Genomic DNA, 23,489 nt, shown 5'->3' on the forward strand with positions numbered 1-23,489 from the left:
GGAAGAAGATCTGTCTATTATAAGGGGTGGAAGGAAATCTTAGATTCAGAAGAGCAAACTGTTCATGCTTTCAGCAAGCGCAGATAAAGCGCTAATGCCATCCCTCAGCCTCTTATATTTTACCTAGTCATTTGCTTTTTAAAACGCAGCAAACTTCGTTTTATTTCACAATGAATGGTCCTGCCCAACTGGCTGGTTGATATGGTGTGGGACAGGAACCCTGTGTTCTGACTCCCTTGCAGTGCTAGAATCTTCCTATTCCATGCTCAGGTGCTGGGTTCCAATGCCATGCCATTCGGTGCTCTAGCAACAATGGGAGCTGCAAAGCTACAGAATGACTGACCTATGACCTTCTATGCCTCATAACTTCTCGGGATACCCAGGAGGCTACCTAGTCTGTAGGAGAAGACCCCTTCCTTTGAAACAGATAGCTAATGGCAGCTGGGGAAGAGGTAGAACAAAGAGTTAACTGGCTCCACCAACAGTCTCCTTCTCAAAGACCGTCCTCTAGGATGGCGTGCCATGTTCCACCCAACAACAGCTGCTCACGATAATCAATGTCTGACAGATCAGAGAAAGCCCTTAATGTGTCGCCAAGGGGCAGCTCAACAGATGGCACGATGACTTACAACCAGAATCATTAATTACAATCTCTTATTAGTCCCAGGGTACAGTGCTGAAATGCTTCCTCTGTGAAAGATGAGCGCTGCAGATAAATGGCTGTCTGCTACTGCTGATGAAGTTCCCGGTAGGACCTCTGGTCAGTGCTGAATCTACAGGAAAGCCACACGGCTGCTCAGCTGTCCCTTGTCTTCCACACTCCAGCTGCTAGGCACGAAGTCCCCAGTACTTCTAGCCATTACAGCCCCCATAATCATTGTATGTAAGGATATGGTATTCCCTCTTCAATAACCACTGGAGCTAGCCCAGTAGTCCCTCCCTCTGGGTCACAGAACTTTCCGCATTGGAAGAAGGGTAGCCTTCTACTCCCTTATCTACTGAAGAGGCTTTTTGAGGTGTATTTATGATCATTATGACTTATTCTCCAATTCAGTGCCCCTTCCCTTCCTACTCCTTTTCATGTATCTTTTAAACAGAGAGAACAAACCAAGAGGAAGCCAAGAAACAAACAAGTGGGACAGGTGAACCCCAAATATCCCTGGCTCTGCTCCCAGGGACAAAGAGTTAAGAAGACAGACAGCAGGGGATGGTTCTAAACCCTCTTTGCTGGAGACACTAAGGAACATGCCCTACACTCAGGAAAAAATGGGTTGCTGCCCACAGTATAAGGCAGGCTACATAAGCACAACTGAACTTTTGGAATATGTATAAGTAGAACTTATAGGCAGGCAACCTACAGGCCTTAGCATGCGTCTATAAACCTCAAAACAACTCAGATTCCCAAAAAATAGCCAATTAAATACCCTTTGGTTTTGCTGACCTTTCTGTACCTCAATTTATAATTTCTTAACTGTAACACTAAACTGAAGCAGCTTTAAGATCCTAAAAGTGGTGACTAAGAGGTCCCTGTTTTCAAAATATGAGTTTTTCTTTCCTGGACATGTAAGAACATGACTTCAACTTCTAACTAGGCTCCAGTAATTGCAATTATCAGATGGATGGTCCTATTCCACTTGTTTTCAAAAGATAAAGAAAGGTCAGTCCAAGAATAATATGAGCTATAGGAAGGGTGATTATTCAAGCAGTCTGGGTCTGCCCTGCAATGCACTCACCTCTAGCTTTTTCTCTTTTTCTGACAAAACCTCCTTCTGGTTCTGGGTGTACTCCACCAGCATCCGAGCCAGCTGGCGCCGGTCTTCCAGCTCTGCTGCCAGGCGCCCGTTATATTCCGCTAGTAACAGACATGCTTCATCTACTGTTTTTGAAAGACGTTCAGCTGCCTCTTTGTCTGAGTACAAATAAGAGCAGAAAACAGGGACAACATACAAATCACATAGGTATGATTGCAAACATTCCTGAGAGAAGATTCACAGAGCCCAAGAATAAACCAGACCCTGTGAACCAACAATGCTGCCTAGCCAAGAATGCAAAGGCACCAACTCTGTTAACACAACACATTTTAGAATTGCCTGAAGTGAGGCAAGTGGACGGGGCAGGAAAGCTGGCAGGCTGAAAAGAGCTTCCAGCAAAAGCTCTCCAAACAAAAGCAGCAGAAAGGTACTTGGGGTCATCTGTGAAATGGTTTTCCTGGCCTCTTAGAAGATGAAGTGTGTTTGCCTATATTACTGCATTAAAAATACTTCCCACTGTTCTGAAGAAACAGAGGAAGCACTCAAGTCTTAGGTGTGCAGAGCCTGAGAGAAAACAGCAGTTGTGAGAGGCTCTAAATGTGGTCTCAGAAGCCGATTGGCAGGACCCTGTTCACCAGAGAAAGAGCATAGCACCTGGGAACAGCTTGTCTCACACACTTGTAAAATAGAGGACCTTTGAAAAGTATCTAAACATGGCCCTCAGTGGAAGCAGTCTGTAAAATAAGCAACAGCCAAGTGTATGGTGGCTCACACTCAGCCTGGGTTACACAGCAAGATCCTGAAAAAAAAAAAAAAAAACAAAAAAAGAAGGAAAAACATTTTTGTTACTATGTGTTGTATTTCTAAAGTATTGGTCATCATGGACCAGACTGATTTCATGTCCAAATAATGGCTTGTCACCATGCTATGGGGAGGGAAAATGAACAAACCCTGAAGTATAAAAAAAGGTATTCTTAGCTGCGCGGGTGTCACACGCCTTTAATCCTAGCACTCAGGGAGGCAGAAGCAGGCAGATCTCTGAGAGTTCCAGGCCAGCCTGGTCTAAAAAGCAAGTCCAGGACAGCCAAGGATACACAGAGAAACCCTGTCTTGAAAACTAAAACAAAGCAAAATAAACAAAACAAAAAAGAAAAGAAGCGGTAAACAAGCCTGGTGTAGCAAATGCTGGAAGACAAAGGAGAATTTAGATCCACAGAGAACTGCTGCAGCTGTGTGGGGGCAGGAGTCTGCGCATGTGCACCTTGCTTTAAAAGGCCTTCTGGGGGCTGAAGAGATAGCTGAGTGGTTAAGCCCACTTACTGCTGTTGTAGAGAACAGGGGTTTGATCCCCAGCACCCACATCAGGCAGCTCACAATCACTAACTCCAGTTCCAGAGGCTCCAACCCAATCTGGACACGTCCATGTATGTATGTGGCACATATAAGTTCATGCAGATACATCCATACACATAAATACAAATTAAGTATTAAAAATAAATAAAATAGGTCTTTTGGATGAAAATAGCAGGTTGATGCTTTGAAGCAAAGGGCACCTGAGCTCCCAGACAGTTTGGTGACACAAATCTGAGAGCCCTCAGCATTTTCGAGGCAAAAAGATTTAGGAATTTCTAGCATAGAACAGCTATATGATCCTTACTTGCCTCTAGTAACACCAGGAAATGAGCTGCTGAGGGCCCACCCCTCTGCTGGAACTGATGCCAAAGAGCAGACTTTGGCATCAGGATTAGAGAATAACACATACTTAGAAGGGATAAGCAAAACAAAGTGGGATAAGGGCCTGTGTGATAGAGGGCAAGGACCAATGCAGTACTCTAGACTGTCGGTGTTGCCTGTGAATAAGCTTGAGTGTGGCTGCTTTGAGCTTGGTTAGCCCTTGACTACTGATCTCTTTCTAACAGCCAGAGTTAGCTGGGCAGTGGTGCATGCCTTTAATCCCAGCACTCGGGAGAAAAGGCAGGTGGATCTGTATGAGTCTGAGGCCAGCTTGGTCTACAGAGTTCCAGAACAGCCAGGGCTGAAACAGAGAAACCCTGTCTCAAAAAACCAACCAAATAAAGAAACAAACAAATAAGATGTCAAAGTTCTTGTGGCAAAAAGATGGCAAGGAAACAATATACCAATAATTTTTTAAAAATTTGAAAGTCAATTCTCACCCTCAAGAACTTGCATAAGAAAACCAGATCTATTTATACATGTAATTGCAACCAAGAAACACAGCTTTTTATCATTCAAGAATTACACAAAGCCATACTGGCTGGAAATCAGATCAGCGATCAGCATCTTGCTCAGCCATCATCAGCAAAGCTTCCTCCTGTAGAACTTATAGAGACCCACAAATGGACAATGTGCTGAGAGCAAGACTTTGGAACACCCTGGTCTAAATGGGATGTCTTCATCAAATCCCTCCCATCAGGGCTCAGGGAACTCTAAGCTTATAACAGCCAGTGGGGATAGAGGACACCAAGGAAAAAGTGTTATCCAAACACAACAGGACTGATGCACATATGAATTCACGGTGACTGTGGGTGGTATTATGGACTGGACCTATACAGGTCCAAGCCAGATGGGGTCCCAGTGCTGAGAGGAAGTGGACAAGAGCTCCCATGCCTATCTATCTCCAAGTGTCAAACACTTGCCAAGAATCTCAATGGATACACAAACCAAACTATACTTAAGAGCAGGCCCCAGGCCCAGCAGAAACCAACACAAACAAATTCAACGGTACTTTAGGAGATGCTTTGTCTTGTAACGCTTTGTTTGGGCAACTTTTATCTATCTTACCAGTCTTTGCTTATATATTATGGTTTCTGATTTTTTTATTTTTATAGGTTTTATGTGTATCTGTATGAATACGTGTTTCTGATGCTTTTTTCCTGCTTTCGTTTATTATTATCATCATCATCATCATCATCATCATCATTATTATTATTATTATTATTATTGAGTCAGTGTTTCTTTGTATAGCCTTGGCTATCCTGGAGCTAGTGCTGTAGACCAGGCCAACCTTAAACTCACAGAGCTCCACCTGCCTCTGCATCCCAAATCCTGAGGATAAAAGAAATACTGGGATTAAAGGTTCGTGCCACCACTGCTCAGTCTGTTTTGGTTTTTTAGTAGATTCTGGTTTATTCTTTTATTTGTCTGTTTGGTTTCAAAATAGAGAAAGAAGGTGTGGAGTTGATTGGTGGAAAGATGGGAAGGATATGAGAGGAGAAGAGGGAGAGGAAACTGTGATCAGAATATACTGTATGAAAAAAAAATAATTAAAAAGGAGGGGCTACAAAAAACAGAACAAAAACAAAAACCTGCAGTTCAAATGCAGGCGCAGATCTTGCCTGGGGCCAACAATGGCTGTGCTCGGGCTTGCTCTCCTCATAACTTTGTGAGTCACTTAAGACCAGTCCTCCACCAGGGCTCAAGAATCCTCCATTCCTGGCCAACTCGCTCCAATAATCAGTTTCTGACAGTCCCCTAAGCTTGCCCTGTCTCCTTCATTGCTCCTTTTTAAGAACCAGCAGCACAGAAGGGATCCCCTAGCTCTGTCTCCCTACCAGCTAGCACTCCTCAGCTACTCATTTCCCTGCTCCCCTTAACAGCAAACTCAAGAGGCATGTACAATCCCTGTATCCAGCCCCTCTCTCCTAGGTCAAGAAGTTCACCCCAATGGGCTTTCCAAATTCTCAGTGCACGACCTTCCAATCACCTAGAAAATACCTGAGTTCTTCCTTCGTGCCTTGGTTGTCAGACAGCAGGCGACAACAGACGACAACAGACAAGAAATAGCCTCTGTCTTCAAGCCTGTATTCTCAGTAGGAAGGGAAGTTGTAGGTAGTACTGGGTTAGTCATCAGCTGAAGATCAGAGCTACACAGGAGAAAGTGGGGCTCTGGCGTGAAAGGTCAGCATTTTCAATAAGGGGTGAAACAGGCTTCACAGAGGTGGTAGAATACAGACCCAAAGGAAGGGAGGATCAAAGATTCCCACATCAGAAAGCTTTCCCTGACCAACTTTATCTCCTGTGATTCACTGCCCACCAACTCTGCCTCCTCCTTAACATTTAATCCCTGAAAGGCTATGGGCATGACACCAGGAACACCTGCTACACACTGAGCCTCAAAGCTCTGCCAACTGAAGGAAGTCATTGCCTCAATAGCTTTCACTTCTTCCAGGTGAACATGGAAGCCAAAGAAGCAGCCAGCTGAAGGGGATGGAGGGGCAATGGCTTTTGCAAGAAGACTGCGATTTTAGCCAAGATATCTAAGTTTGCAAAGTCTCAATCTCCTCTTACACACAAGAACACAATGCTTTAAAGACTCATGAGGCACGGAGTGCCAGGCAGAGAACATGCACTTTAACAAATGAGCTCATACTTCACTCCCTTCCTCAACTCTTCTGTTTAACTGGAGTGACTGTGATGAGCCCAACCACACACCTAGAATTCTTGGCACTAAATCAACCTTCAAGCTTGTCAGTGTGCAGTGGATTAAACATCACAGCTATATACCATACATTCTTTTTTTTGTCCTCTTACCTAAAAGTCCTGAGTTCATAGCCTATCCTTCCTGACCTCCATTGCTCCACATAAACACAGTTTGCACCACGTTGTCAAATGATCTTATTCAGAAAGTGGCAGGCTATGGCACCCCAGCATTTCTACTGTAATTAATCAAATCACTACTCAAATTGTGTTTCAAAAGCTTCTTTTTGTTGTGGTTTATTTTTATCTATTTAATTTTTTGTTTGTTTTTATTTGTGTGAGTGTTTGCCTGCATGTATATAAATATACCAGCTGTGTGTCTGGTACCAAAAGAGGTCAGAGTGCAGCATCAGATCCCCTGGAACTGATGTTACAGGCACTTGAGCCACCATGTGGGTGCAGGGAACCAGATCCAGGTCCTAGGAAAGGAGAGTAAGAGCTCTTAACCACTGAGCCATCTCTCCAGTCCCAAGATTTATTTGTATTATTTTTATTTATATGTATAAGTGTATTTGAGTATGCCATATGTGTGTGAGTTTACACGGAGGCCGAAAGAGTACATCAGATGCCCTGAGCTGTAGTTAAAGGTACTGTTAGCTGCCCAATGCATGTGTGTGAACTAGAACCCAGGTCCCCTGCAGGAACAGGAACCGCTCTTAATGTGGAGCTAGCTGCCCAGCCCTCGGAGAATTTCCTTGTTTAGCATGAGAATGGCTTCATATGCCAAGATGGCAGAATGCCCAACATTACATAGAAAGTCTCTACCCACAGATATTAGTATGACTCTAGATAGCTCCTTCTTTCCTATCTTTCACCCGAACTACATTCTCACCTGTAATTTTTTCTAGCAGCGACACATCCTGCACTTCCTGGGGCAGAGAAGCAATCTTCTGTCGAACAGTAGCATCCCCTGATGCTGCATTTTCCAGATCCTGCAAAGCTTTGATTAGCTCCTCAGTCTATAAAAGGCAAAGAGATATAATATTATCCATTATGACATAAGCAGTTAAAGAAAATTAGAGGCAAATTATAAAAACTGTCACCCTTAGAATTAAAAACAAGTCAAAAGTCACACAAACTGTTGTTAGTTCTAGGATTTAGTGGATGGAAATGATAAGAAATCTAAATGACATAAAATCTATTGTTCTAAGCCTACAAACACAAAAATATACCTCTACAGAGATCTATTTTAAAAAAAAGTAAAGAGCATATTTTTGACAACTTAAGAATGTGGATTCTAGGGCTGGAGAGATGGCTCAGTGGTTAAGGGCACTGTCTGCTTTTCCAAAGACCTGGGTTCAATTCCTAGCACCCATACGGCAGCTCACAACTGTCTGTAATACCAATTCCAAGGGATCTGATGCCTTCAAACTAATGTGCATAAAATAAAATAAATTATTAAAAAAAAAAGGAATATGGATTCTAGTTCTGCTGCCTTAGACTCCCTTAGTGCTAATATTACAGGTGTGATCTGGCCATAGCAGGAAGATCTCAAGTTTAAAGTCAGCTAGCATTACACAGTGAGAATCATCTCAAAACATTAAAAATAGAACAAAAGGACATGAACTCTGAATTATGATTTTTATTCAAATTAAGATACTTGGCAAGTTACTTAAATGCTACTTAATCCAGGTCTTTTTTTTTTTTTTTTTTTTTGGCTCATTTTCTTTGACAATACACAGATAAACCAAACCAAACTTGTTTCATAAGGAGCTCTGTGAGGGGAATGCCTCCTTAAAGACTAACTCCCTGTTGCCATACTTGAAACAGTGGCTATAGTGTAGTAAACTTACTATCAGCGGTTACAAGACTGTTCTTAGATAGTAATAAGCTGTTTGCTTATAAATAAGAATGCTATTAGCAACAGGCACAGCTAAGTGCTGCAGAACATTCTTATTATGTCACATACTTTTCTTCTAGAGAATATTTTTAACTTTTAGGAGACAAAAACCAAGTCCAAATACTTTCTAAAACAAAAACCCACTGTGAAGTCAAGCTGTGAAAGCAGGGTGAAGTCAGATGTCTGGGAAGCTCTGGGTATGCTATTGCATCTGCTGCCCTTTGACAGCCACACTACTGGAAACAAGCGCCACCTTGTGGCCATGATCTTCATCTAGAGGTCACCCGGAGGCACTCTGTGCCAGGGGTCACATACCAAGAGGGGGCCTGCTGAAGGATCTTGAGGAGAGTAGCTTCCAGGGTAGTCATCATCTTCTTCCTCTTGTATCTGCTGAAAAGTCCGTTTTAGAGACTTCTTCTCTTCCATTGCTGGGGAAAATAACATGAGAAATGTGAGCTGCATGTCTTGCGTAAGCACCAGTGCTCTGTACAATGGCCACAGGTAAAATTGGGGGTTTGGAGGGTGGGGTGGGGGTGTTCATTTTCAGAAATGGCTTCATGCTAACTTTCTGGCCAGCTATTTAACTTGGTAGCTTCTTACGTTACTAAAGAGACAAAAAAGTTCCCAGTCCATCATCTCAGATCAACTCTTTGAGTCTAAGAAAACACTCCTGGAAGTGAGATGTCCCAAGTTATCATAGTTAGGACCTTCCTTTCTTCAAAAGAAGTAAACAGTAAAATGGTAAGAAGCTTGAGGCCAAACAATAAGGTAAACCAACATGTACGAGGGTGACACAGAACACATGCATATGAAGCAGCTTTATGCTTCCCAAGGATCATTTTTGAAAATAAATAGGAAGGACAAATTCATCAATAAAAATGTCATAGCTTTCAAGTACAAATATTCTTTAAATTCTTTCTTTAAAACCGGAATAAACCTAACTCTACTGTAAAAATTAAAAAAAAAAAAAAAAAAAAAACTATTACTGAGAAATGTGATTGATGCTATTGGAAGAAATTATTTAAGTTTCCATTCTAGAATTAACTACTTTTGAGGCTGGCAAGTTGCATTCTTTATTATCTGTCCCCAGTGCTTTTACATGATTATGATAGATGTGTTAATTCTGAAATAATTTCTATTGTATCACACTGGGCAACACAAAACAAGCACTAACAACTGGGGGAAATAAATCTAAATGATAAATCTGCATTTAAAAGAAATATTGGACACCAAGTATGTGCAGAGAATTGCAATGGTTTCTTTGCCTTCATCTCTCCAACAACTCTAACAGAGAAAGCATTCCATTACAAGTGGAAAAGACACAGGCAGGTTAAACAACTCCTTGGCCCAATACCCAAGCCTGTACTCTTTCCACTCTATGCAAGCAACTAAGCACAAGTACCCTTACCAGGCCTCAGCTCGGAATTTGTTATATGCACAGAGGAACTCACCAGGAAGATGTGCCTCTTCTGGAACTAAGCATGTAGCTCCTGTTTTCTATCTTACACATTAAGTTTAGACAGAAAGCCCAGTCAACAGCATGAACTGTATTTTTTTTCTTCTGGTTTTGTTTGTTGGACACAAAGGAGAAAACAGCCACCTTTATGACAGAGGCTGTCCTTGTTCTGCATGTGTGACTGCTCCCTGGGGTGCACCATTGTCTCTCACTCCTCTGTGCTCTTTTCCAAAGCACATAGCACAGCCTAACACATGTGTGTAGCAACGCCTGGACAGTCAAGCTTTCTTTAAGGCAAGAGCTTTCCTGCTTACCCAGGCACTATCTACCGAACGAACTGTAAAACAGGGTACAGGAAAAAAAATGCTGGATATTTTTCCCAAACTGTAGAAAGAAACTTCCAAAGGCCACGATTCTGTCACAATAAACCCAAATCAGAAAACAGCTTGCTTTTCTGATTACTTTTTAAGCTTTCAGTAAAACAACATTAGCCTGAAGCCTCACACACTTTCTTAGAAAGCCTCTTGCAGTTTATTGTAAAGTGTATATAATTTTAGACTTGAAGAGACTGTGGAGAGTACAAATAAAGGGCTGAAGGCATGTTATTGTGGGAGGTCCAACAGCAGAGGTGTATGCACAGTCCCAGAGAACATGGAGGGGATGGCTACATGGCCCACAGCAAGGAAGGCTGGGAGCCAGAGTGCCATTTCTGGAGACTGCATTATCACAATGAAGGAGCGGAAGGATATGCTCTGAAGAAGTACAGCAGGGGCAGAGAGAAGGGGCTAGCAAAGCATCCAGAGGGGACGCTCAGAAACTCGGGCTGGCTAAAGAGCCACAAGCATCGTGCGAGGAAGAAGAGTCTCTGAAGTAGGCCAGCTCAAATCAGGAAGGCTCCTCAAGTTGGCTAGAGCGTGCACTTGCTCCTTAGCAGTATAAATGAAGCCGGGACAGACTGATAGCTTGGGAGCAGGTCATGCCAGCTAGGTGTAATGCCCAGCTAATCAGAGACTAAACAACCACACGTTTGCATCTTATTCTTTAAAGAAAGTAACACGAGCTCTTAAGAACTTACACAATTCACATACATATTCCCCAAGAATACCCCGGTCTCAGTAAAGATCCAATCGATATAGACAATAATCTGACAATCATAAAAGCATACAAAACTAGGTTCAGTATTAATAACGCCGACTTCTAAAAGGGCAAAGGACTTATCCAAAGTCCTGTGTGGTCAGTGTCAGGGCTAGGACAAGGCACTTTTCAGTCAACCGCAATTCTAAAAGACTTGGTTATTCCTTTCCCTGTGTAAGGACAGTCCCTGAAGGAGCAAGGAGGACCGTGAAGAACACCCAGAGAGGGAGGGAGGGGGGGGAGGGAGGGGAAAGGGAGGAAGGAGGGAGAGAGGGCACAGCAGCATGAGCACAGGAAGCAGGCCTGCCCTCCGCGAGCACTTCATAAATCCTCACCATCACTCAGGGCATCTCGCTCTGGAGTCCTAACGCGGCTGGATCCCAGCAGCCACAGCAGCCCCCACTGCAGCTTTTCATGTGGGACTGGGAGTAGCAAAGACCAAGAGCTGTAAACATGTGGTGATGTTTCTACCTTTGGGGGGAGGGCTCTTGGAGTCCTCCATAGACAGCTTCAGCTGCTGTATGAACTCGCCGCCATACACACTTCGTTCTTGCCAGATGTTCAGCAATCTTTCTAAAGGTTTTTTACAGCCTTCATCTGCCTCTCTGCCCAGAAAAGACGAAAAGATATACATATAAGCTTAAGTTTTTTGTTTTTAATTAGGAGAGGTCTACTTAAAAAAAAAAAAATTAAAAGCTGCCAAAATAATTTACATACTTAAAACAAGAATGTGGTACACCCTGTGCTACTTGGACGCTCAATCTTTACAGAAACTACGTTTCTCCCATGGTGAGTGGGAAGAGGCATCCCGTTCCCCAAGGAATCTTTTTCCACTTTGAAAGGTGGAAGGAATGGGGTAAAGCCTATATGACTTGTTTTAACAGACAGAAAATTAAACAAAACAAACAAAACTGACTGTATCAATTATGATAACTTGTCTTTTCAGAAGTCATCAATTTATAAATAGAGTCCTAGACATATACTGGAAATTAAAATTAGCCAACCTTTAAGATTTAAAAACACAAATGCTTAAATTACCTACATTAACACACCAACACCTCTACAGGTATAAATAGAAGTGTGAACATATATGTGCCAAGTGTCTCAGCCATGTAATAACTTCGTATTGACTGTAACATTGGGCTTAGTCTGAGTTCCATGTTCAGACTCATGTATCTAACGGATAATCTTGGAATACACTGGAAATAATGCAGTCCTTCATAATTTCTACCTGAAAGAAAAAGTTAGGTAAATTGTTCCTGGTCTGCTGCTCTGGGAACAGGATAGAGCTGACACAGTGTGAACCTCTACCTACTGTAACATAGGAGATGCAGCAGACAAGCGGGGCCAGCCATTCTCAAGAGCGCTAGCTCCTAGGCACCTGTGTGCTCCCATATACTGTCTGTTCAGTGAGAGTGCACAAAAGCCAACATCTTAACGCTGAGCACCTTAAGAAGGGACACCCAGGCGCCCACAAGTAAACAGGCTTGCCTCCAAGCCTGACAACCTGATACCCATACCTAGTGGACCACACAGCAAAAGAAGAAAACCAATTACTGCAAGTTTTCCTCTCTGTTAAGTAGGCCACACCTCTTTCCAAATAAATAAATAAACTAAAATGCATCTGTTAAAAAAAAAGGGAGATCTTGGGTTGGAGCTGTAGCGCAGCTGGTGAAATGCTTCCCTAGCTCTGGGTTCAACCCCCAATACTGGATAAGCTGAGCAAGATGGTGATGTCTGGGATCCCAGCACTGGGGAGGTGAACACAAGAGGATCACAAGTTCAGAGTCAGCCATCCTTAGGTACAGTGAGTTTGAGGCCAGACTCAGATATATGAGACTATGCCCAAAAGGGAGGGGAAAAGACCTCCACATCTTAGGGTCAAAGAGAAATGTCTTTACTAGGACCATCAAGAATACCAAAGCCAGCCAGGACAGGAACTCTGCCCACCCTCGGCGCTGACTGCACTTCCGCAAAGCTTATGCTAATGCTTACCCTGGCTTGCCCAGCTGTCCTGCTTATAAACTACTAGTAGCAAGTCCACTAAACTGATTTCAAAGTACTAAGATAGGAAATATAAGGTAACTTTTTACAATTTTTTTTTTTCAATTTAGAGTTAAGCACTAGGAGAACAGGGAAATGCTACATCTTAAAGAGCTCAGCAATAAGCAAGCACTCTGGTACTTTATCCTAAGATATTCTTACTCTACCTTCAAAATGTGTGTAGAAGCCAGATGTGGTGGCACATACCAGGGGAGGCAGAGACAAGTAGGTCTGCGAGTTCCAGAGTGAGTCTAGGAACAGCCAAGGTTACACAGAGAAACCCTGTCTTGAAAAACAAAGTACAAAGTGAGTTACTCTCAGGCCTTCATCTGCTAACAGCCTGGCCCGAGCAGTGGCCAATTCTACCCATGCTTCTCTCCCGGCTCCCAGCCTTGTCCTCCTCCAGCCTACGCTCCAATTTCAATAATATAATTCTAGCTGTCTTTCAAAGGAGCCTCTTCTTTCTTTCTATTCTCAGAACAGATGAGGTCCTTCCACAGCTCTCAAGGCTTTTTCTGACCTCAGCTGCCCACTCTGCTCATAAGGCCTAGAGCCTGAAGTTAGCTTTGTCTCAGGTCCCCTCTCTCTCCAGTCCCCACAGTGACTCACTTCTTCCTCCACCTCCTCTTTGTCCCACAGAACCAACCTCTCATTGCTTACCGAACACCTGTGTATTCTTTCTGAGTGCAATTTCTGGACAGAGGAGGCTTGTCCCCCCCCCACACACACACACACAAATTGGCTGAATCAACCGTTTTAAAAAATTTAATAAAAAAATTTTATACAAATATACTTGACTTCCAAGTTTTCTGCATCAAAGTCATTCAAGCCACAAATTAACTAACCAGTTTTGAAATAAAGTACTCCAGTGAAGTAGAAGCCACTTTAGCACCCAGAATCAGATGTGGGTAGAATAAGAAAGCAATGTGACAAATGAAGGGCACTACCTTTTCAGGTTACACAAATTTCAATCTACACTGAGAATTCTTGAGGCTGGGAATGTAGATCATTTGGCAGTTGCTTGCCTGGCACCTACAAAGCCCTGAATTCAATCCCTTGCATTGCATGAACTGGGCATGGTGGTGCATGCCTGTAATCCCAATACTCTAGTGGTGAAGGCAGGAGGATCAGTTCAAAGTCATCCATCTCTGGCCATCCAAATTCTGAGGCCAGCCTGGGCTACATGAAAACCTTTCTCTAAAACAAAAACAAAGAAAGAAATAGTGTATATATGAGAAACATCTAATAAAAAAGTATTTTAGAAATATTTGCTAACAGACTGGGTATGGTGGTGCACACCTTGAATCCCATCATTTGGGGGGCAGAAACAGATCTCTGTGAGTTCAAGGTCAGCCTGGTCTACAAAAAGAGTCCAGGACAGCCAAGGCTCTATGTAACAGAGAAACTCTGTCTGGGGGAGGAGTGGGAGAAGTGGGGGGAGGTAGGAACAGAAGCAAAAAAAAATTTGCTTTCAAGATGGGGGGGGGGAGAAACAATCACCCACACAATAAGCATGCACACTGAATGTTAAATTAAAATAAGTATATTTTAATTCTAACTATAAATTCAACCACTCCTCATTTTTCTAATACAGATGTCCAAAACTGACCAAGCCATAGTATGTGACACACATGCACAGTACTGCTTCTTTAAGTGTCAGCCAGATACCCAAGCCTTTGCCAAGGTAGCCAGGGGACTTTCCTTGCTGTGCTTCAATGATATTTCTTTGTGTGTGTGTGTGTGTTTGTGTGTGTGTATTTGTACATTACTCTTATTCCATATATAACAAATCTATGGTAGACTCAGCAGAAGTTGAATTCTTTCTTCTATATCTAGCTCTACCTGCAGCACCTCATGCAAAGCTGGAACAGAAAATTCCTTCATAATTGTTCAGTGAATTGATGAGCTGGAGAGGTGGATCAGCAGTAAGCACACTTAGTCACATGAACTGTAAGAGCTCCAAGACAAATCTGGTGCTTCTGGCTTCCATAAAGTACCTGAATTCATATGCACATACAACCCCACAGACACACAAACTAAGAGTAAACCTCAAGAAAAAAATAATGCAAATGCTATGTTCTAGAAAAACCTGCTCTCAACTGCAGACTGCGTGTGCAGCTGTGGGGCTGCAGTGGAGAGAGGAGGACTGGAAGGTGCTAACACCGTCAACGAGCTCAGAGCTGACTAGGCCATTAGGAGATGTACTTTAGAGAGGCCACTCCCCCTCCTCCTCTTTCCTGGCCAATGTGAAGGCTCCATCACACTCCCTGCTGTGATGCTCTGCCTTCCTATAGCCAAAAGAAGTGGAGCTGGCAGCATGAACTGAAACTGTTGGAACCATGAGCCCAGATGGATCCCTGATTTCTTATGTGTGTCTCTGGCATTCTTCTACAGTTACAGAAAGCTAAGACAGCAGAGCACCTGGAGACTGGAATTCCAGGATGCAACTTCACTCTCTAATCATCCGGGTGGCTTGTGTCTCACCTGTGTAAACACGGTTCTAAGTTTACTTTCCAGGGAGAATGGCCGTGGTGCCTTCCGCCAATCTCACGGAAAGCTCTGGGTGCTGAGTCTCTTCCCTTTAGAATGAACTCCATATCTGCTGTCCCAATTGCCCAAGTACCTTTCCCCTTTGCTACTCTGTATCCCCAGGTGTAATAACTCACAACAGCCGTGAGTCCTCCCAGGAAGTTACCCACCTGGGGGAAGTATGGAGACCCACAAACAAGGAATTATGTATTTGGCAATAACTGGTGATTTACCTCTCAAGAAATTAAGTCTAGGATCTGGAAAGATGGCTCAGTAGGTAAAGGTGCATGCCACCAAGCCTGACAACCTGAGTCAATCCCGGGACTCCCATGGTGGAAGGAAGGAAATGACTTCTAAAAAATGTCCTCTGACCTCCAGGTTTGCTCTAGCACATGTGCATAACATGTACACATGAGTATATACACACAACATACATGTTGAATGATGGATGTGTTAACTACCTCCAAACTTTAAAGAAAACAAGGTACTTGGAAGCATGACATGTTCATAATCTGGTTAATTAAACTGCTACACAAACCAAATCTATCCTAGGAGCATTGTGTTTCATCTGAATTCAAAGATTTTTTTTTTTTTTTTGCTTGAGGATGGAGTAGAGAAGCATCATAAAAATAAAGCTAATCAATATGAGGATTGATGGGTCAGCTATCTTTCGTTCACTGTCTGGCCACAGCAAAAGCACTGCAAGAGCCACATTAAATTGCTTTTGTTGATGAGGTACACCAGTATTAAAGTGGCTATTGTACCTTCTGTTCCAGTGAAGGTAAAGGAGAGAAGAAACCTGGTCTGAACTGGACCTTAAACAGACTGAAATGCAGACAGGAGTTGGGAAAATCCAGCAAAACGTGCTCAAGTATTTTACCAATGCCTTCTGTTTCCATTTCTTAGTTTGTTTTCCTTGTGACAAGGTCTCACTACATAGCTTGGCCGGCCCGAGTGCTGGAATTACAGAAGCATATTACCGTGCCTGGCTTCGGTATAGTTTTAACATGTGCCCACAAGCTAGGCAAGCCCTCTGCACCCCCCTTTCTACTCATCCTTTTCTAACTTAGAACAGTCAATAGTACTGTAATTTTAAAATAAAAGTGTTATTTACTAACCCTATAAGGTAGTGACAGTATTAACCCTTAAACCAGACCTTTTCCCCAATTTGTCACTATTATTCTAATTGAATCAACAAATATCTACTAAAGCCTGGCTCAGCACCAGGACAGCGCCCAGTGCTGCTAGGTCTTGGGACACCCTGGGAAAGACTACGTGAATCCGTTCCCTACACTGGAGGTGGCTTGCTAGGCACTGCAAGGTACGTAGCCTGAGTGCGAGGAAGAGAACAGCCCTTCCCTACCTGCAGTGTGTACATGAAACAAAGATGAGCAAAACCCAGAGCAGGTCCCCCAGAGCCTCTCTCACCCTACTGGCATTCACAAGAACAAAGCAATAACAAGTTTCCCTGACTTTTAACTAGGTAGGAAACTTGGGCTCAAAAACTTAACTTGCACACCCAAGGCCACTCACATGGTGTTTGAGACAGAGCAGTATCTAAGGCACCTAACTAAACCTTGTCAACTAAACCTGACTCCAGTTTCAGATAGTTACTCCAAGAGTCTACTCTCAGCTTAGAAGTACTCTCAACACTTAGTACTCTCAACACTCACATGGTGTTTGAGACAGAGCAGTATCTAAGGCACCTATCTAAACCTTATCAAAACAACAAATCCCTGATCGAGTTTCAGATAGTTGCTCCAACAGTCTACTCTCAGCTTAGCAGCTGTTTGAAGACTCAGTAATTTTCTTCAAGTTATCAATACATTCCACAACTTCAGTGTCCAAGTTCATCAGAAGTCAGCACCACAGACACAGTAGAAACCCCTAGCTTCAGGAAGTTCATTGTGGTTTTTAACATTTTGAACTCCTGGGGTTGGAGAGATGGCTCAGAGGTTAAGAGCACTAAATGTTCTTCCAGAGGTCCTGAGTTCAATTCCCAGCAACCACGTGGTGGCTCACAACCATCTGTAATGAGATCTGGTGCCTTCTTTTGGTGTGCAGGTATACATGAAGCTAGAACACTGTATACATGACAAATAAATCTTTAAAAAGAAACATTTTGAACTCCTAATTTTATTCTTTTACACATTTCAAATCCTTCAAGAAATACTGACTTCAATTTCCATTTAAGATCTTTCATTCACACCTTCTTAGACCCTAGTCGAAGGTTTTAACCTACTGGTCTCATTTTCTCGATTCCTGGTTTCTTTTTTGCAAAGATCCCTGTGTTTTTGTGCATACTTACAAATATAACAGTCTAAACAAACAATCAAACAAACATTCACCAAAATTCTCCTCCTGGGAAGCTAACTCATACCTACAACAAGATGTGAAAACAAGCACAAGTGATGTGAAAGTGTTAATCAGTGTTCAGCTTTCTACCGAGCTGCTTGGGCTCCACAATGCAGTACTCTCTGAAATTTGAGTAACACATTTACTACAATTCGGTTCAAGCATCTAGTTTTCCACATTTATAATGACTATTTTTTTTTTGTAGTGACCATAATGACTGCTATTTTTAGCAAACTAGAAATTGAGAAGTAATAAAGAAGTCTCAGTAACCAATTTCTGCTATTGAAGAGGCGTTATTAAAAGGCTCCTTCATAGTTCTAGCTCTGGTTTTTGATCATAAGCTAATGAGACAACTCAGCATGGAAAACATATTCAAGAAAGAAATCAGGTAGGTGAACTCAGGGGAGAAAGATATGTTTCTGGTACCAGAACAAATCTCTTTAGTGTTTCAAAATGCTTACATGCTGGGGTGATAGTTAAGGGCCCAGAAAAAAACATAAAACCATAATTTGGCCTTCACAACACTCTGTAAAGTACAAACTTGTCAATTTACAAAGGATATCACAAAAACAACAGGACAAAAAGGTAGAAAATGTAAAAACCCCCAAATAGAAAACATACCTGGCAACATGAGAAAAAGCATCCACAAGGACAGATTCAAATTCTCTCGTGAACTCAGGTCCTTTCCTTTTACTGTTTTGGATGACATCATTTGCTAAATACAGAAAAGTAAGCTTTCTATTTGATTTGGCTGGAAAAAAAAAGAAAGAAGAAAGGACAATTTAACATAGCAAAGAAATTCTGATTAATGCTTGTTAGGATATTCCTAAAGAATATTACAGATAAGACAGCTTAGCAGGTAAGGCACTTGGCACACAAACATGAGGACTGAAATTTGGATCCCCAGAACTCTAAAATGCAAGGTGGAGGTGGGTTCTCTGGGGCAAGCTGGCAGCTAGCTCACCTAATTAGTGATTAGGTTTAAGTGAGAGGTCCTACCCTGTTGTAGAATTTTTGATCACACTGTGAACCCTGAGTTGTGTACAGGAAAAACCTGTTTCTAGTTGTGGCTTAACCCTAGCACACACCTTTAATCCAGAACTTCCTGTTTATTGTAAACAGGTGGTCTTGGTGTGGCTCAGCCTTAGCTCGAACCTTTAATCTAAGAGTTTTCTGTACTCAGGATTAAAATAAATAAATCCTAGGTCAAGAGGCGGAGCAAGCAACCAGTTGATAGAAAGTGAATATGGGGGAAAAATCCATAAAGAGCGAGAGGAAGTTGGGAGGAATGATAGCACTGCACAGGAAGTAGAAAGGAGGGACTTTCACTTTGAGGTATATTTAAGACGGTGTGGAGAAGGAGAAGGGCCTTTTCCTTCTGGGGTATGAGCTGAGTAGCAAAGGCTTTTTCCTTCTGGGACATCGGTGGAGTAGGAGGGTCAGCTGGGTGCTCTCTTCGTCTCTCTGAGCTAGCAGGTTTTCAGCCCAGTATCTGGCTCCTGAGTCTTCATTGGTAAAATCAAACAATTGGGATTTTTCTTTCATTTTAACAATGCTACCCTGCTATATGAAGTGGACAGTGACTAAGCATAAACCCCCTGCCTCCACACACATATACACCTTCATACAACAAGGTGGTGCACACAGACACACACACATACACACTACCTGCACAAAAAAATACTAAGGTGACTGTTACCTTACAGAGTCATCTGAGTAAAACGGGGTCATCAAGTAAAGCCTCTGAATAAAGCAATGGAATAAAATACAGAAAAGCCTTGAAGTCTCTAACTCACACACCTGGGCATACAATCTTGGGGTAAAAAAAATGAAAAACGTAAGCTTCATTTCACTTTATCCAGGGTAATTAATTAGTAACAAAAACAAAGATAGTTTAAGGAAAATTCTTAAAGATAAGCTGTCAAGCTTAATGCTAAATCAAGGTGTTCATTCACTACACTGTTGAGGACATCTAACTTGAACCAATCTTCAGGACCCAACGTTCTAGAGTGCACTGAGTTAGGTTTCAACTTCGAAGGATGACCTTGCGACTCAACTGACACTCTTTCTCTGAGAAGCTAATAACCAGTCGGCCAATGACAGTGACTCTACAGCCCAGATGGTTCTCTAGATACACCGATGAACGTTTATCTCAAACGCTGGCATGCAGAAATGCTGTACTATTGTTGAAAATTTATACACATCTCAAATCTAAATATGCAAAATTACAGCTCCCACAAAAACCATAATTCTTCTTTGTTACACATACAAAATGTACTATTTTCTGTTACTCTACATGGTATCATATATTAAACCATAAAAGCTTCATGCAATACACCTGAGTTACAGTTGCTTGGGGGAACATTACTGAATTTTCTGGCTTCTGTGCACATAAGTTCTCAACCCTAAAGTTATATCACCACCATTTTTGGTCTCAGCTTTCTTTTAAAAGAAATAAATATAAATCTAATAAGATGTTTCAAAACACTAAGTTTTCTTTGACTCTAGCAGTATTTATGTCAATTTTTAAACAACTGTGTACCTAGTCCTTGCTCTACTGCTCTCAAAAAAAAAAAAAAACAAACTTTAAAAAACACTTTTGAAAAGTACAGCAGGCAGAAGATCTGACATTTCAAAACTCAGCTACAAAATAAGCCAAATTGAAAACAGGGTTTTTAAAAAGCACATTTTTGTTTTGTTTTGTTTTGTTTTGTTTTGAGACAGGGTCTCAATATGCCTGCCTCATATTATAGTTTAAACTATACCCTGAAATGCTCACAAAATTAGACAGGGAGATATTGAACTGCACACATTAGCAATCTAGTAATAAGCTAATTTAGATAAATAACTGAGGAGATTGTGACAAACCTATAGCTGTCATAATGACTATTCAAAAGCAAAACAAAACCAGGCATAGTAATGCACACCTTTAATCCCAATAGTGGGAAGGCAGAGGCAGATATATCTCTATGAGTTTGAAGCCAGCCTGGTCTTCCTAGAGCTAGCAACAAGTTCCAAGGCAGTCAGAGCTACATATTGAGACTGTCTCAAAAATAAAAAAAAAATAAAAAGAAAAGAAAAGAAAAGATGAAAGTATCAGTAGTTGATAACAGTGTCTTACTGTTGTTATGAATGTGGGATTATAGGAAACCACTGGAAAGGTGGCTCAGCAGTTAGGAACACTCCTATAGTTGTATATCCTTCTCAGGGCATGATAAGGGCAATCCTCACCCCCATTAAAGGAACTTTTCTTTGCAATAGACAGAGACCATCACAGAAGACCACACCAATCAAAATGCAGTTGTGGAGCCCAGTCTCAATGACTACATCTACAAAATAACCCTTGCACCTGAGGTTCAGGGATGGAGAGAGGAGGTGGAAAGCTTTTAAGAGTTGGAGGCAGCAGGGCTAGGTGGCACACCCCTGTAATCCCAGCACTCAGGAAGGCAGAGGCAGGTAGATCTCTGTGAGTTTGAGGCCAGCCTGGTCTACAAAGCGAATCCAGGACAGCCAAGGCTACACAGAAAAACCCTGTCTTGAAAAACAACAAACAAACAAACAAACCCCCCCCAAAAGAAAACAAACAACAAAAAGAGCTGGAGGCTACACTGGTAAGGCTGTACTAGTAAAGTCTCACCAACATGACTGCCTAAACTTATGAGCAGAACAAGGACAAAAGAGATATGCTAACATGGGCAGAGCAAAGACCATGAGGTCTCAACTCTACACAAAGACCTATAGGCAGCTAAGGAATTCTGAGAATGGGAGAAACAGTCTTCCCCAGTGACAAACATACCTACTGTTTATCCAATACCAAATGGTCAGTCCTGAAAATATACATATGAATAACATTATAGAGGCTAAGCAGGTTACATATAGAAATATATGTGTATATACATATAGGTATGTAACAACAATTAATAAAAAAGAGAGGCTACATATTTGAAAGAGAACAAGAAGGAGTATGTGAGAAGGTTTGAAGGGAGGAAAAGAGGAAATTATATGATTATATTATAGTCTCAAAACAGAGAAACTAATTTTCAAAATAATGCAATTAAAATGTCATAAGTTAAACAAATAAAATCAAGAGTAAAAATAGAAAAGAAGAATATAACACTCTACTTAGACACATTAAAAGTTCTTGTTCTGATAAGCATCTAATTCTGTAACCCAAAACTCAGTATATAAGCTATGGTCACTCAGATCAGGATTAGTACTGCTTTTCTTCTTATAATTTTTAAGAAATAATAACAAACTATTATTTTGATGAAAAAAAATCACTCCTGGGAGCTGGAGAAATGGCTCAGAGGTTAAGAACATTGGCTATACTTCCAAAGATCCTGAGTTCAATTCCCAGCAACCACATGGTGGCTCATAACCATCTAAGATGAGATCTGGAGCCCTCTTCTGGCATGCAGACATATATGCAGGTCAAATACTCTATAAATAATAAACAAATAAAAAAAATCACTCCTACAGCTGGGCATGACATGCCTTTGATCACAGCAATTGGAAGGCAGAGGAAGGCAGATCTCTGTGAATTCCCAGCCAGCCACGGCTACATAGGGAGACCTTATCTCAAAAAAGAGCCAACTCAATGCTCTTCCAGAGGGCCAAAGTTTGGTTGCCAATGCCCACATGGCAGATCACACCACCTATCACTTGCAATTCCAGGGGATCCAATGCCTTCTTCTGGCCTACATCACATTGAGTATCCTAAAAGAGCAATACAAGTATCCTGTGTGTAGAGGCACTGTCATAAGGCTAACACACAGCACACACATCTCACTGTACAGGAATATTAATTCAGAACATGACTGCTCTGGCAAGAGATCACAGTCAAAGACCTTCTAGGTCTGTGTGATCAGGCTGGAATACAAAAATGCATTAATCCAAGAGACAGAGGCAAGCAGATCTCTGAGCTCAAGGCCAGTTTCAAATAGAGCAAGTTTCAGGTAAAGAAGAGCTTCAGTCCAGGTGTGGTGGTACATGCCTTTAATCCCAAACAATTAAGGTAAAGTTAGTTTGTAGAAGGAAGCACCGATGTTTTAAAGTGGTGTCTAATTGAATGGCAGAAAGGTGACAGTGAAATCAGAGAAAGACTTGACAGAATAGTATATGCCCAACTCTCATGAGTAGAGAGATGAAAGGGAAGCTACTTAGGGAGCAATGAACAAGAGGAGAGGCAGTTTCATCTGGACTGTAATAGATAGGATGCAGAGAGAGAACTCAGGTGAAGACCAAATGAGGCAGAGAATGAGGAGTTAGGTGATTAGAGCAAACTGCTTGAGTTAGTTTGAGGCCAAAAAGTAAAATTCATAGGCTGAGAGAAAAGTCAGATTGAAAGAGGAGTTTGAACCAGAACAGCTAAGGTGAACTAACCAGCCCAGAGTTCAGAAAGAACTAGAAAGGGTAGGCTTATTCAGCAGTAAGTCTCAGAGGCTGAAAACATTCTAGGCCTAGGTTAGATTGTATGGCAGCTAGAAGCTGCCAGGACTAGGCGTAGGTTAGCAGACAGAGGCAGTAAGCCTCGGAGAGACAACAACTGAAGCAGGAGACAAAAAGTTCCTTTTACATCTCCTTACTTCAACTCTGAGTAACAATATGACAAAATGCATCTTCCCACCTCCTTCCAAAGCCCATTCCAAACCAGAAGAACAAGTTGCTGAGTAAAGTTTAAAGGGCTGGTTAATCAAAAAAGTTTTGATGTGTAGTGAAAGGCTACAAAGTGTTCTGGAAAAAAAGGAACTATTTACCTACACTGTGGCTACAGTAAAACAAACAAACAAACAAACAAACACTATTCAAAATAATTCACCTCAGGCCTCTGGGAGTTTGAAGCTACTCTGGTCAACTTAGCAAGTTCTAGGCCAGCTAGGGCTAC

At 41.9% G+C, this 23,489-nt stretch overlaps 1 protein-coding gene across 1 annotated transcript in view; it reads right to left on the reverse strand.

Moving 5' to 3' along the window:
* Rprd1b (regulation of nuclear pre-mRNA domain containing 1B) overlaps positions 1-23,489 on the reverse strand; it is a 44,009-nt gene that overhangs the window by 16,804 nt on the left and 3,716 nt on the right. Inside the window, exons 2-6 of the mRNA XM_021663930.2 lie at positions 18,227-18,356; positions 11,150-11,283; positions 8,404-8,516; positions 7,081-7,207; positions 1,734-1,909 (exon numbers count right to left, since the gene is read on the reverse strand). Coding sequence (XP_021519605.1) covers positions 1,734-1,909; positions 7,081-7,207; positions 8,404-8,516; positions 11,150-11,283; positions 18,227-18,356 — 680 coding nt within the window. The remainder of the gene's footprint in view (positions 1-1,733; positions 1,910-7,080; positions 7,208-8,403; positions 8,517-11,149; positions 11,284-18,226; positions 18,357-23,489) is intronic.

Source organism: Meriones unguiculatus, chromosome 4, assembly GCF_030254825.1.
Source record: "Meriones unguiculatus strain TT.TT164.6M chromosome 4, Bangor_MerUng_6.1, whole genome shotgun sequence".
NCBI classification, from domain to species: Eukaryota; Metazoa; Chordata; class Mammalia; order Rodentia; family Muridae; genus Meriones; species Meriones unguiculatus.